We start from the raw sequence: 16,240 nt of genomic DNA, 5'->3' as shown, positions 1-16,240 counted from the left end.
AACCAGGGCCTTATACATGCTAAGCAAGCATGCTACCACTGAGCTAACAACCCAGAGTTTTTTTTTTTTTGATACAAGGTCTTGCTGTTTAGTTCTGGATTACAGGCATGCGCCACTATGCCCAGCTTTTCCTATTTTTTGTCAGAAGTTAAATAGTTGTATATTTTGCATTTATATTTTTAGTTCATTTCTGTGTAAAGTATGAGGTGGACTTTGTTTTTGCACATGGATCCAGTTGTCTCAATACAGTTTGTTGATAGGACTATTTTTTTCCCTTGAATTGCCTTTCTACTTTTATACTTACTGAGTTTAGATTTTGCTGAGCTTCTGGAATCTCTAAGTTTATCTTTTACTAAATTTGGAAAGGATTTTGTTATTATTTTTTTCAGATAGACTTTCTGTTTGACATTTTTTCACTTTTCCTTCTTTGATCCCAAAAATGCCAATTTAGACTTTTGGTATCATTCTATAGATTCCTAAAGCGCTATTCTTTTTTGAAGTTATTTTTCTGTGTTTAGCTCGCTGGAAAATTTCTGTTGATCTATCATCAGCTTCATTGACACTTTCTACTATCATCTCTCTTCTGTTGTAGAGTCCATATCCTGAGTTTAAGTTCTAAAATTTCTATTTGCTTCTTCCTTGTATCTTTTCTTTCTTTGCTGAGACTTTCATTTTGTTTCAAAAGTATTACCTTTACTTAAAAAATTTATAATAGCTTCCTTAAAGTCTTTATCAAATAATTCCATCAAATAATTGATGGCATTTATCAAGTAATGCCAAGATTGTGTCATCTTGGCATTGGTGTCTATTGTTTTCTTCAATGGGATTTAAAATTTGACTGGGTCTACCCATGAATTTTGTATTTTATCTTGGACATTTTTAAATATTATAAGACTCTTGGACTTGTTTCAATGTTATGCAGAATGTTAATATTTTTGTTTTAGGAGATAGTCAACCCAATTAGGTTTAGCCTACCAGTTCTCACCATCCTTCTCTGGACTGTGCTTTTAATGTCAGAGCAGTTTTCAAAGTCTGTGCAAACATACTTGGAACAGTCCTGTGTATATGCCCTATAGTGTCTGGTCTAGGACTTAAGTCATGGTCTATCTCTTCATTCAGTTCTAAGAGTCTGTAATCAACAGTTTAGTATTAGATCCATGTATGTCCAACTTCCGAATGAGTCCAAGAGTTGAGAAACAACTTTGTAATTTCAAGTTTTGAGTGTTCCCTCTTTGATCTCTTCAGTCTTCCTGGTTCATTGGCCATTTTCAGTGCTTCTGATATAAAATCAGAGTTTTTATTACCCAATTCTGTTGTGCACTTTTTGTTACTGTGCCTATGGCTGAGGTCAAGGAGCAGAAGGACAGAGAGGATAAAAGAAAAGAAAAAAACACCACTGTTCTCTCGCTGAAAAGGAAGTTTCCTGTCATTCAGAGTTTTTGTTTCCTGTTATTCCCCCATTGTCACTGCTGCCACAAAAGATTTGCTGGATCATATGGAAGTTCTGTTTTTAGTTGTTTTTGAGGAGCTTTCTGTGTCGTTTTGCATAGTGGTTGTCCTCATTTATCCTACCAGCAGTGCATGAGGGTTTCTTTTCCCCCTAAATCCTCAACAACATTTTTTTGTTGTTTGTGTTCTTGATGGTAGCCATTCTAATGGGAATGAGATGGAATCTTAATGTGGTTTTGATTTGCATTTCCTTTATGGACAGGAGTGCTGAGCATTTCTTCATGTGTTTATTGGCCATTTGTAGTTCTTCCTTTGAAAATACTCTGTTCAGTTCAATTGCCCATTTCTTCATTGGGTCATTCATTCTTTGGGGGTTTAATTTTTTGAGCTCACTGTATATTCTGGTTATTAATCCTTTATCAGATGTATAACTGGCAAAATTTTTCTCCTATTCTGTGGGCTTCCTCTTCAATCTGGTCACCCTTTCCTTTGCTGTGCAGAAGCTTTTTAATTTCATGTAGTCCCATTTGTCAATTCTTTCTCTTAGTTACTGAGCCATTAGAGTTCTATTTAGGAGCTTATTGCCTATGCCTATATGTTCCAGTGTATTCTCTACTCTTTCCTACACTAGTTTCAGGGTTTCAGTTCTTATATTAAGGTCCTCAATCCACTTTGAGTTGACACTTGTACAGGGTGAAAGACATGGATCTACTTTCAGTTCTCTGCATCCAGATATCCAGTTTTCCCAGCAATATTTGTTGAAGGGCTGTCTTTTCTCCACTTAATGTTTTAGGTGCCTTTGTCAAAAATTAGGTAGGAGTAGCTGTGTGGATTTATATCTGGGTCTTCTATTCTTGAACAAATCATTTTCTGTTCTCACAAAAGAGTTTAAATGGAGAGGCGAAGCAAATAAATAAGTTTAATAAAGAAATGCATAGGATGGAACAGGAAAACAAGGTCAGGAAAGTTTCATAGAAGTAGTGCCCCTTGAAGAATAAGTGTTTGCCTCTTGGGGCACAGGACAGAGAGGTATGTTGACAGAAGTACATGTAATTGAGTATTTCAGTAGATTGTGTCATAGATCTCTATGTAGTAATATAGTCCATAATACATAGTGTTAAATACAAAAACCAAAGTGAAAACATTGTGATGATATGATTCCATGTGTGAAAGAAGCAAAACCGTATCTTTATGTATGTGTGTAAACACATAGCAAAATTTATGAAAGAACATCTACTTCTTGGGAGGTGGGATAGACGCAGAGGTAGGAATATGAAAGAAGACTGTACAATTTGTGGTTTTTAGGAGATTGTTTTCAATTATTATGTATGTTATTAAATATAGAGATAATGAATAAATAAATATTGGAATAGTGATACAGTGGAATGTTATTCAACCATGTAGATACCATTGTCAGTCACTAATTTGCAAATACTCTCTGGATTTTAAACCCTTTTCTCAAACAATTACATCAAGTTCAAGTTTTGAGAAAAGTGTGGGTTTTTTTCCCTAAGTTATGCTGGGGGTGGGGCTGAAGATCTCAATTCCTATTTTTGTGTGCATGCGTTCTTGCAAATTAAGAGGTCTGGAATGTTTTATAGATTCTGAGTGTTAAAAATCACAGTCTCTGAGAGATAACATTAAAAATGTTTTAAAATTTTTAATTATTTTTTCTATAAGAAAGAAATATTTGTTATGAATAGATTTTTTTTGTATAAAACACTCAATACTGGAGCTCTATTGTGAATTGGATATTTTCATACATTGATGATGGGAGTGTAATTTGAGACATCTGTTTTGGAAAGAGATTTAGTATCATGTGTCAAGAATCTGAAAATGATCATACCTTTCATCTTAGTAATTACACTTCTAGGAATTTGCCCTGTGAAATAACCCAAGACATGTAAAAATATGTTCATGAGAACATTATCTACAAGACGAAAATGGACTCCTTTAATATCTCACATTACATTTAATGAAATATTGTGAAGAATTTTAAAATAACATTGGGAAAGTCTTGATAAATGAGAATTTACCTTCTCAGTTATCCTAGAGATATATAGTAATTTACTTTTTTGGCAGGACTAGGGACCAAACCCAGGACCTCACACATGCAAGGCAGCCATTCTACCAGTGAGCTACACTCCTAGCCCAGTAATTTTTTTTCTTTTTTTGTGAGCTGGAGGTTGAACCCTGGGCCTATCAATGCTAGGCAAGTTCTCTACTACTGAGCTGCAGTTGAAGCCCAATAATTAATAGGTATTATTGTGTGTACCATTATTTTGTTTTGTTTTGTTTTGTTTGGTGGGACCAGAGTTTGAACTCAGGACTTCATACTTGCAAAGCAGGTGCTCTACCACTTGAGCCACACTTCTAGACCCCATTACTTTTATTTATTTATTTATTTATTTGAGACAGGCTTGTCTAGAATTTGTGATCCTCCTGCCTCAACCTCCCAAGTGCTGGGATTGCAGGAATGCACCATTCACTATGTCTGACTTATTTATTTTTTTATTATTGTATACCATTCCATTTTTATGATTATACCATAATTTATCTATTTATATATTTGATTTGTTTCCAGTTTGAGACTATTATGAGCAAAGGTGTTGTCAACATCTTTTTGTGGATATGTACACTCATTTCTCTTGGGTAAATGCTTAGGAGTAGGATTGCAGTACCATATGGTAAATGTATATTTAATTTTATGAGACTGCCAAACTATTTTCCCAACTGTACCAATGTAAACAACTACCAGTAATGTGGTAGAGTTCTAGTTACTCCATATCCTTACTAGTACTTAATATTGATAATTTTTTTTAATTTTAGCCCTTTTGGTGGATATGTAATGGTGTGACATTGTGGTTTTATATGTGCTTTGGTGCCTTTGGTTTTAACGTTCATACCTTTTGAACTAATAATTTAATTTTTAGGGTGTTTTCCTAAAGGTATAATCTGAAGTACAGAAAAAAGTTATATGGATAATATATCCATATATATTTGCATAACTCATAATAACGAAATGTAAGAAATAATCTAAATGTCAGGCATTGTGGAAGTGGTTACATAATTTATGATACATTCATAATGATAAAATATGGAGCCATTCCAAATTATTTAGATAGATTAGATTAGATTAATATAATAAAAGCAGGTACAAAATTATACATATAGTATAAATTATAGAAAAGTGTATATTAAAACAACCTGGGTATACCTAGCTGGGCATGGTGGTGCATGTTTATAATCCTAGCACTCAGGAGGCTGAGGCAAAAGGATCATGAGTTTGAGGCCAGCCTGGCCTACATAGTGAAATCCTGTCTCAAAAAAGAAAGAAGGAAAGAAAGAATGGGAGTTAAGAAAGAAGGAAAAACAAAAAAGAGATTGGGTATACTTAAAATTTTCTTTCAAATACTATAAGGAAACACACCAAAATATCTTTGGATGATTGTACTGTGTGATTTACATCCTCTGATCCTTACGTATTTTTTTTCAAAAGCATATGTGATGATTTTAGAATAGCACAAAATGTAAATAAATTTTAATTTAAAAAAATATTCTAGACCTTATGTTCCATTAATGCATTTTCTCTACATAATTTTTTCTGCAAAGTAGAAATTTGCTCTCTTGGGTTTCTTTAAGTATTCGATTTCTCCTGTTGTTTTGAGTACCAAATGATAAGTTGTTTATAAAAGACACTCTCATGTTGTTTCTTTTTCTGAAAATCTGATGTTTCAACATCCAGTCCAGGACAGAAGATAAAATAGAGCGATTCAAGAAAGCAGTTGAGTACTATTCTGTCACAACCAAACTCTCTTCGCTTCCAGTGGGTCCCTCCTTTCTAGGTAAGGATTCCAGCTGACCCAACATGTTCAGTTCATAGGGGAAACTGAATTGGTTCCTCAGGAACTCTAGGGTCAGAGTGGAATCATTTGTTGTGATTTTGCCTTCCTGGAAGTCATTCCTGTTTGGTAGGTATTTTCCTTTGGATTTCCATGTCATGGGAAAGGACCCTGTGTTCTCAGATTTATAGATGGGTTTAATGCTGTCTCCTTAACTTGAGCTTCTTCAAGTGCAAATCCCCATTTTGGCCTGTATATGTAGAATAGTCCTGTCTTTGGCATCTGGCCTGAGTTTGAATTCTGATCCTTACCAGCTGTGTGACCCTGACAAGTCACATTTATATGAAATGTCACTCTTAATAGCTATTCTATAGGCTTTTTATTAGATGAAATAATTAAGATTCCTGGCATGAAACATAATAAATTTTAACTTTTTAGATAGTGCTGGGGTTAGAACCTAGGGCCTCATACACACGAGGCATATCCTAAGCCCATAACTTACTAGTAACAATATTTCATGCGGTGATGGGTTAGCAGAATGTAATATTGTAAAAATTATTTGAATTGACTGAAGTATAGCCCTTTCTTTTGTCTTCAGGCTTTCGAAATAATCGGCTTGGAAATCCTCCCCTTCCAAGAAATCAAATGGGCACCATTTCTGCTGGAAAGCCAATGGTTAAGTATCCTTTAAGAGGCCTAAGACTATCTGTTAGCATGAGACTCATTTTTTATGATCTGAGTTGAGGAGTTAGAGTGATTCAGTGCTATAAGACCATGAAAACTATGCATACTTACTTCACATTCTACCTTGAGACTAGCAGACTATGTAAAGAGAGCATCCAAATCAGTAACCATTACAGCGATGTGAAGGTAGATTAGTTAATGTCACAGAATGATTCTAGCAGATCTAGTCTGGTTCATTGTCCTGCCTTTGACATCACTGTGGAATTATTTCTTATGCCCCTACTATTAGCATCATCTACTATGACACAACTTCAGAGGGAACCATCCTGGAGCCTGGTACAATATTAAATATCTATTCTATCTGTTTTGTCCTCTAGTTTTCTCACCACGTGCCCCAGAAAATGAAATATCCACCACCATTCCCAATGGGACCCAACTCATCTCTTCTTTTCTCCTCCCATGCTCTGGGGGAATCCAGTGCTTTTTCTGAGGATCCCATGCTTCAGGACAACCCCTTTACCAGTTGGGCTGTCTCTTATGACTCCTCTGCATCCCAGTTTCCCAATTACCTGACTTCCAAAGCCTCACCTCCTTTGGGACCAGACTCTTCCCCCTCCTCTTCCTCTGAGGGTGATGAGCCAAATGGAGCCAATTCCGAGTAAGTATCTGAAGAGACACCTAGAGGAAAAGAGTGCGGAAGAAATGTGGGGAAGTGTATATTCTTGGCTTCCCTCTTTGGCTTGCGCAGGTGGTAATTTTCAGAGACCCAGGCCATTGAAGAAAAGCCAGCACAGCAGTTAGTTAGAGAATCCCTGATATGGATGTGCTACATAACTTGGCTGTCATTTCTCAGTTTGTAAGGGCGATATATTGAATATTGTTTTTCAAAAAGGGCTGTGATATAGCTCAGTGGTAGAGTGCTTGCCTAGCATGCACAAGGTCCTGGGTTTGGTCTCCAGAACTGAAATTAAATAAATAAATCTAAAAACATTTCCTGTGTATGGCGGTACATGCCTGTAATCCCACCTAATCAGTGGGTGGATATTTGGAGGATTGTGGTTTGAGGCTAATCAGGGCAAAATATTAGACCCCATCTTACCAAATAAGCTGGGCACTATGGCATACATCTATTATCCCATCTACTGGGAGGCATAGGTAGGAGGATTGCAGTCCAGTCTGGTGTGGGAAAATATGTAAAACCCTATCTGAAAAGTAACTAAAGCAAAAAGGACTGTGGATATTGCTCAAGTGGCACAGCACTAGCCTAGTATGCACAAGACCTTGAATTCAGTCCCAATACCACCAAAAAATAAAGAAAGAAAAAGGAAAAAAGAAGAATTTTTAGAAATGAAGTATTGAAATGTTAGAATAGACAGTTGTATTGTTTAGTAACTAATACAGGGCTGTTATATTAACTCATTTGTTTTAGATTATTCCTCTAAGCAGATTATTCCTAGGAAACAGCTGCTTTGAGATTGCAAGTGTAATTCTTTTCTTAGAATGTAAGCACACTCCAAGCATCGCCTCTTCAAGGTATAAAGGATTCAGAGTGATTTCCATGACTTTTGGTTACTTTGGTTTGTGTCAGGTGAAAGAAGCCAGGACAGTGATGGCCACTGAGAGGAATTGGTATCAGGTCCAGTATTAACTCAGTGTCCTCACCTAGGATTGTGAGAGTACCTGGAATCAGAGAAGACATATTAAATGGAACTACCTTTATCAACCTCCCTTTTCTGTCCTGCACTGTGTTTCTAAATTTTTTAGTCACATCACAGAAGCACTTCAACAGCAGCCTGGATGGGACGATCCCAGTGGTGACAGAGGGTCTTGGGTACAGCCTGTTGATGCTGGAGTTTCAGAAGCCAGCCTAGGTGATGGTGAACCTCACATCCCATCTCTGTTATCTATGTCTACAAGGAACCACATGGACATCACCATTCCACCCTTACCTCCAGTAGCTCCCGAAGTCTTGCGGGTTGCCGAACACAGACACCGGAGGGGTCTTATGTATCCGTATATCTACCATGTCCTCACTAAGGTGAGGTGGCACATCAGCACCTACCTCCCTGCTCTTAACAGTACTTCATACTTCCTAGAACCATAAGTTACCAGAGAAAAGTATGATCATTGGTATCTGAAATGAGATAAAAGGAGCCCAGTATGTTGATGCCCCTCCTTGCTTTAAAGGGCCTTGGGTGAGGTGAGACCACCAGGAGATGGAACTGTGCAATAAATGAGACCTCTAGAAGAGAAGTCTGTTAGATTTTGAAGTAGGTAATACACCAAGTTGATGGGCTCTGGTTCTAGAGATAGGCACAATATAAGAAGCAGCTTTGTGCCCTTGTTCCTTATCTCTTCCTCTACTTCTACAGTGCTGTTGACATCTTCTAGTCTCATCATATAATATATCCCCCAATGAAATATCTAACATAGATTGTCACCAATAGTCAGCTATAAAATGATATATAACTTGTAACCTGACTGTGGTCAGCTGGGCTTGTTACAGCTTTTTAATCTAAAATTCCTCTGAATACAAATAGAAAATGTAGTTTCTAGGGTACAGAGGCAATAGTTCATTACTGTTTCTTTTCATCTTAGTTCCAAACTTTGAAAAAACTCAATTTTCTCCTTCTCCTTGGACCATTCTCTTATTAGGGTGAGATTAAGATCCCTGTATGTATTGAGGATGAGTGTAACATGGAACTGCCTCCAGCTGCTCTCCTGTTCCGGTCAGCTCGTCAATATGTATATGGAGTCCTTTTTAGTCTGGCAGAGACACAACGGAAAATGGAACGCCTGGCTATACGTCGGCGGCTACCCTTAGAAAGTAAGTATACATCTAGTTCTTTCAGAGACACAGCAGTAAACCTCTGTGCAAGCACACCATACTTTTGGCTATAGAACAGTCTTTAAGAAAAATGCATCATTCACCAAAATACATATTGATGTAGGAAATATGCTAATGTAAGCCCCAATTCTGCAATCGTCTAGCATTTAGAATGAGTACTTCTTATAAGAACCATGCTGGGCTTTGAGAATATAGGTGCGTATCTGATAGTCTCTTCTCAGTGAAGTTGTTTTGGGATTTGATCCTGTAGGTGGTTGAAACCATGGGATTTTTTAAGCTACAAAGTAACTTGGTCAAATGAACATGTTCAAGGAATACTTTAGATTTCTGCTTCTAGGAACATAGAATATATATGTGTATATATATATATATTTTTTTTCTGCTAACTACATAAAAAATCCCAGGACATTATACATGAAATAACCAAAAGATACTCCAGAGTTACAGACCTTGGGACCCAAGGAATCATACAGTGTTGCATTAGTGAGTTCTCTGAGTTTTCTTTTTGCCTCACACATCTCAGACTGTGTATGAGACAAGTTGGCAGGCAGCCCAGAAATTTTAGCTTCAGGTCAATAAAATCCCCCTCCACATCATGCTTTCTTTGGCTAAAGGACCAAAAGGAGCAATCTAGCAACAAAGAAAATTTTTAGGTAATAACTGTTATACTGTAATCAAACACCATGGAAAAAACTCTGGTCTAGCCTCACCCGCACCAGCAAAGGCCTTATAAGAGCTTTATAAAGATCCTGGACTTCCACCCTTACCAGGTTGCAATGACGTGCTTCCGTACTACTGCTGGGGAGGTGTCAGACAAAGTCACATGAGGAGCTAAGACTTCCATTTCTACCAAAGTGTCTTCCTTCAATCACTGTAGTGATTAAAAAGGCCTGCTAAAACACAAGATTTAAATAAGATCCAGAGTATTTTAAAGTGAGACTCAAAATTTGGGGGCTTCAACTAAAAATTCATCATACCAAGAATTAGGAAGGTTTCAAATTCAATTCTCAAACCAAATGAGAAGAAAATGAACACCATTTATCTGAGAAGGATTTCAAAACATCCATCATAACAATGTTTTAATAAGCATTTGCAAATATACTTGAGAGAAATTGAAAATAGAAACTCTATGCAAAAATATAGAAGATTTAAAGACAACCAAATAGAAATCAATAACTAAAAAATACAGTAATCAAAGTAAAATTCTCAATGGATAGTTTAAATGGCAGAGTGGAGACAAAAGAGGAAGTAATCAGTGAACTTGAAGACATAATAATAAAAATTACCCCATCTGAATAACAGAAAATAGACTGAAAAAAATGAACAAGGATCTATAGGAATATAATAAAAGATCTAATTAATACTTGTATCATCAGAGTCTCAGAAGAAGAGGTGAGTCTATAGAAGTATTGAAAGCAATAATGGCTGGAATATCTTAAAATTTGGCAAAAACATAAAACTATAGATTCAAGAAAGTGAGTAAATTATAAACCCAAATAAATCCATGTCAACATAGATCATGTTCAAATTTTCTAAAAACAAAGACAGGGAAAGAACTTATTGAAAGGAGCCAGACAGAAATAATGCTTTATTTATAGGGGGAAAATAATACAAATAACAGCTGATTTCTCATTCAGAAGCTTTAGAGTCTAAAAGGAAGCAGCACAACATTGTCAAGTACTGAAAAAAAAAAAAGAATTGTCAACTCAGAATTACCAAACAAGAAGATCCTTCTCATTAGAAAATCATGACATTTTCAGATGAAGGAAAACTAGGATAATTTTCACAAGCAGACCTACCATACAAACATTAATCAAAAGAAAGAGGCAACTGTTGTATTACTACCACAGAGAAAACCATATAATGGTAAAAAGATCAATCTGCCAAGAAGACATAACAATGTCAGTGTCATCAAATAACAGGAACTGATGGAAGGGAAGGGGAGGGGAAAGGAAAGCAAAGAGGGAAGGAAAGCACAGAGGAAAGGAAAGGGAAGGGGAGTGAAGGGAAAGGAAAAGAGAAAGGAAAGGGAACAGAGAAGAGAAGGGGAAGGGAAGGAGAAGGGAAAAAAGGAAAGAGGGCAGGGAAGGGGAAAGGAAAAGGAAAGGAAAGGAAAGGGGAAGGAAAGAGGGATGGGAAGGAAAGGTGGGAGAAGGAAAGGAGGAAGGAAGGAAGATAGAGAAAAACTCAACAAAATCAATAAAGAGGAACTAATCAACTATTAAGAGAACATGTGGCACAATACACATTGTGTGGTGAGCACAATACACATTGTTTTTATGCACCACAGAGCATATGCTATGATAAATGGCCATAAAACAAACCTCAAGACTGGGCTCACTGGCTCAAGCCTGTGACCCTAGCTACTTCAGAGGCAGAGATCTGGAAGATCTTGTTTCGAGGCCATTGGGCACAGTGACGCGTGCCTGTCATACTAGCTATATAGGAAGCACAAACAGGAGGATCCTAGTCCAGCCTTGCCCAGGCATAAAGCAAAACTTTGTCTCTAAAATAAATGCAAAAAAGGACTATCAGAGTGGCTCAAGGGGTAGAGTGCCTGCCTAGCAAGTGTGAGGCCCTAAGTATAACCCCCAGTACCACCAAAAAAACAAACAAAAAGCCTCAATAAATTTAAACAAATTAAAATGATAGAGTATATTCTCAGACCACTATGGAATCAAATTAGAAATCAATAGAAAGATAAAAAAAATTTACAAATATTTGGAAAATAACATAGCATATCTACATAATCCAGGGGTCAATGAAGTCTCAAAGGAAAGAAATACATTGAACTGAATGAAAAATTAAAAAAAAAACAAGTCCCTCAATTTATGATGGTGTGTGTTCTAATGAACTCATTGTTAAGTTGAAAATATCTTAGGTTGAAAATTCATTTAGTACACCTAACCTAGTGGACACAGTTTAGCAACACAGCACACTGTAGAGTATTGGTTGTTTCACCTCATTGTTGTGTGGTTGACTAGGAGTTGTAGCTTGTTGCTGGTGCCCAGCATTGTATCATACTTCTATTATCATTAGTCTGGGAGAAGACTGAAATTCAGAGTATTCGTTCTATTGAATGAATATCAATTTTGAACCATCATAAAGTCAAAAAGTATAAATTTAGCCATGAAAAATGAAAAATTTGTGGGATAAAGCTAAATAATTGCTGAGAGGGAAATTTATATCACTAAATGCTCATATTAGAAAAGGCAAAGCTGAGTGTGGTGGAACAGTTTGTAATGCCAGCACTCTGGAGGCTGAGGCAGGAAGAGCACAGGTTTGAGACCAGTCTTTACTAATCATGATGAGTTCCAGGCTAGCCTGGGCTCATAGTGACACCCTCCTCAAAAAAGAAAGAAAGTTTAAAAAAAGGAGAAGTTTGTAATAATAATCTAAATTTTCATCTCAAGAAACAAGAAGAGGGATTAAAAATTAAACTCAAAGCAAACCAAAGGGAGGAAATAATAAAGGATAACAGCAGAAATCAGTGAAGTTGAAAGCGAAAAATAGTACATAAAATTAATGAAACAAAAACCTAGGTTTTTTTGGAAAGAACAATAAAACTGACAAATTTCTAGCAAGACAGCAAAAAAGAGAAGATATAAAATTACAGCAAGAATGAAATATGGATATCATTATAAAAAGTACAGACATCCAAAGGATTGGAGAGAATAATAATTCTGTACACATAAATTTGACAACTTAGATGAAATATACCAATTTCTTATGATATACAAACTGCTATAAGTCACTTAATGTTAAAAGTTATTTGAATACCCCTATAAAATATTGACGAGATTTAACTTAAAATTCCAAAAAAAGAAATCTGACTCATTTGATCTCACTGGAGAATTCTATCCATTGTTTAGCAAAGAATTTTCCATAATCTTTTCCAGAAAATAGAACAGTTCCCAATTTGTTCTGTAAAACCAGTATTACCCTGATACTAAAGTCAGCTAAAGATATACATTAAAACACTTAAGAACACTATATCATAACATCATATGTATAAGATGACATCATAAATTAATATATATTATGGTCTGAATGTTTATGTTCCTGTACCCCCACCAAATTCATATGTTGAACTCTTAACCCCCAGTGTGATGGTTTTAGGCAGAAGGGCCTTTGGAAGGTAATTAGATCATTTGAATGGAGCCTTCATGAGTAAGATTAGTGCCTTTGCAAACAGAACCCCAGAGAACCCTTTCTTCTCTGACATATGAAGATATAGTGAGAAGCCAGACATCTGCAAACTAGCAGATGGGCCCTCACCAGGTGTATAAGCTAGGACTTGGATCTTAGACTTTCCAGTCTCCAGAACTATGAGAAATAAATTTCTCTTGTTTATAAGCCAGGCAGTCTGATACATTGTTATAGCAGCTCAAACAGACTAAAACAATGAAGATGCAAATATTCTTAAAATGTTAGCCAGTATTAAGAGGATAAAGAGTTCAAGGCCAGCCTGGGCTACATAGTGTGACCCTGTCTGAACCCTCCCCCCCCAAAATAATTATCCAGGAGATGTCAACAACATAAAAAAGAATTATACATTATGATCAAGTAGGGTTTAATTCCATTGTTGCAAGGCTGGTCCAATATTTGAATTTAATTTTTAAAAATTTGAAAAATTAACCAGTGTAATCCATCATCTAAAAAGAAAGAAGAAAAGTCATGTGGTCGTATCAATGGCTACAGAAAAAGTATTTGACAGACTATGACACTCATTCATGATAAAATTCTGAGAAAACTAGAGTAGAAGACACTGCCTTAACTTGATAACAACTGCAAAAAACTTAAAGCTGGCATTATTGAAAGATTGAATGTTTCTGTCCTAAAATAAGGGACAAGGCTAGAATGTCTGCTCTTCAACCTAGGATTGCAAGTTGTAGCCAGAGTAGTAAGATAAGAAAACAAAATAGAAGACTCAACATAGTCAAGATATTCTCTCCAAATCGATACATAAGTTTGATACAATTCCTGTCTAAATTGTGACAAGATTCTTTATAGATACAGATAAGATTTATATGGAAAAGCAAAGGAATCCAACTAGCAAACATTTTGAAATGGAAGAGTAAATTGGGAACAACTGTTGAACCTAATTGCAAGACTTCTATAACTACAATAGTTAGCACTTGTGGTATTAGCAAAGATTTTGGTACACAGATACACAGAATGCAATAAGCAATCCAGAAAAAGTTTTGACAGAGCTGCAAAAGCACTTCATAGGAAGAAGGATTTTGTTTGATGGTACTGGATCAACTGGACATTCATAAATGAACAGGTCCACATGTCTAGACTGGTATTTAAAATACGTAAAATATCATCAAAATTCAACATTATAAAAGCAGTTCAACTAGGAAATCAGCAAGTGACATTTCATTGAAGAAAATAAACATATGGTAAATAAAAATATAAAATGATGTTCAACATCTTTAGCTATTAGATAAATGCAAATTAAAACCACAGTGAACCTATCAAAACAGCTAAGACTAATTACAGTGTTAATACCACATGCCAGAAAGGATGCAGAGAAAATGAATCATGCATAAATTGCTGCTAGGAATGTAAAATGGTACTGCCACTCTGGAAGATAATTTGTCATTTCCTTTAAAAACAAATGTTGGCAAGGAAGTGAGGAAAAAGGAACCCTTATACACTGTTGGTGGGATTGTAAATTGGTACAACTACTATGGAAAGTAGTATGGAGTTTCTTTAAAAAACTAGAAACAGAACTACCATATGATCCAGTAATACCACTCCTGGGTATGTATCTGAAGGAATATACCTGAAGTCAGGTTACAACAAAGGCACCTGCACACCCATGTTTATTGCAGCATTATTCACAATAGCCAAGCTATGGAAACAGACCTGATGCCCCATACTGATGAATGGATTAAGAAAATGTGGTACATATCAACAATGGAATATTATCCATGCATAAAGAAGAATGAAATTATGTCATTTGCAGATAAATGGACGAAACTGGAGATCATCCTGTTTTTTTGTTCGTTTTTTGTGGGTTTTTTTTTTTTCTTGCCATACTGGGGCTTGAACTCAGGGCCTACACCTTGAGCCACTCCACCAGCCCTTTTTTATGAAAGGTTTTTTTTGAAATAGGGTCTCGCAAACTATTTGCCAAGTCTGACTTCAAACTGTGATCCTCCTGATCTCTCCTAAGTAGCTAGGATTACAAACATGAGCCACCGGCACCTGGCTTGGAGATCATCATGTAAAGTGAAGTAAGCCAGGTTCAGAGACACAAAGCTCACATATTTTCTCTCATATGTGAAAGACAGATCCAAAGATAAGCACATACACAAATATAAGCATGATTGTATATACATATATATATATATATGTGTGTGTGTGTGTATGTGTGTGTGTGTGTATACAGAATATGTTTCCAATAGTGGGACTGTTTGGGGAGACCAAGGGGAAGAGGGAGAGGAAAAGAGAATGACAGAGAATGAATAATATTTAAACACATTACATCTGTGTAGGAAGAAGGCATAACAAAATGCACTGAAACCTGTTGAACAATATGGGATGGGGGAAAGGGTAAAGAAGAGTAATAGAGTGGTTTAGATGGTACAATATATTCATAGATGCAGTAGGATGACAAAACTCCTTTGAACAAGGACAATACACTTAAACAATGAAGGACAGTGATGTAAAACAGGTTCTGTTAGGAAGAAGGTGTTTGTGAGAGTGGGAGGGTGAATGGAGAGGATAAAGGAGGGTAAATATGGTTGATTTACTTTATATATGTGTGTAAAGACAGAACATTGAAACCTGTCAGTCAATTTCAGTAGGAGGAAAGGGGGGAGGGAGATATAGTGGGGATGAACCTGACCAAGGTATATTTTAAGCATGTATGGAAATGTCACAATGAAACCTCCTGTACAACTATTATATACTAATAAAAATGTTTTTAAAAAACTGAAAATAGACTTGCCATACATCCCAGCACTTATACACTCTTGGGTATTTATCCCAGAGAATCAAGACTTATTTTCATGCAAGAACTTAATTTATTTATTCACTTATTTTTGTGATTCTGGGGAAAATCAAGGCCTCATTCATTTCAAGCAAGTGTACTCTTAGCAGCTTTTTTCTTAATAGCCTCAAACTGGAAATAATCCAGAAATCCTTCAATGGGTGAATGGTATATCCATGCCATGGAATACTACCCAGTAAACAGGAGTGAAGTATTGATTGATGACATGGATGGATCACAAGGGCGTTAACACTGAGTGGAAATGCCAATCTCAAAATGTTGTATATTGTATGATTCCATTTTTATAACATTCTCAAAATGACAAAATTGTAAAGATGGAGAACAGATCAGTGGTTTCAATGAGTGCTGGAAGGTGTTAGGAGTAATGGTAAAAGGTAGCGGAAATCGTTGTGG

General features: G+C 36.2%; 1 protein-coding gene across 3 annotated transcripts in view; it reads left to right on the top strand.

Moving 5' to 3' along the window:
• Window positions 1-16,240, top strand: part of Fam120c (family with sequence similarity 120 member C) — a 116,069-nt gene that overhangs the window by 55,447 nt on the left and 44,382 nt on the right. The window contains exons 5-9 of one of the 3 annotated variants that reach the window (XM_074064116.1): window positions 5,195-5,294; window positions 5,890-5,966; window positions 6,353-6,633; window positions 7,893-8,013; window positions 8,631-8,802. In XM_074064116.1, coding sequence (XP_073920217.1) covers window positions 5,195-5,294; window positions 5,890-5,966; window positions 6,353-6,633; window positions 7,893-8,013; window positions 8,631-8,802 — 751 coding nt within the window. Of the gene's footprint in view, window positions 1-5,194; window positions 5,295-5,889; window positions 5,967-6,352; window positions 6,634-7,739; window positions 8,014-8,630; window positions 8,803-16,240 lie in introns of those variants that run through there. The other 2 variants (XM_074064114.1, XR_012444626.1) reach the window with 2 other exon arrangements.

The sequence above is a fragment of the Castor canadensis genome, chromosome X (genome assembly GCF_047511655.1).
Source record: "Castor canadensis chromosome X, mCasCan1.hap1v2, whole genome shotgun sequence".
NCBI classification, from domain to species: domain Eukaryota; kingdom Metazoa; phylum Chordata; class Mammalia; order Rodentia; family Castoridae; genus Castor; species Castor canadensis.
The sequence above is the reverse complement of the archived record's forward strand: the minus strand, read 5'-3'. Positions and strand labels throughout refer to the sequence as shown.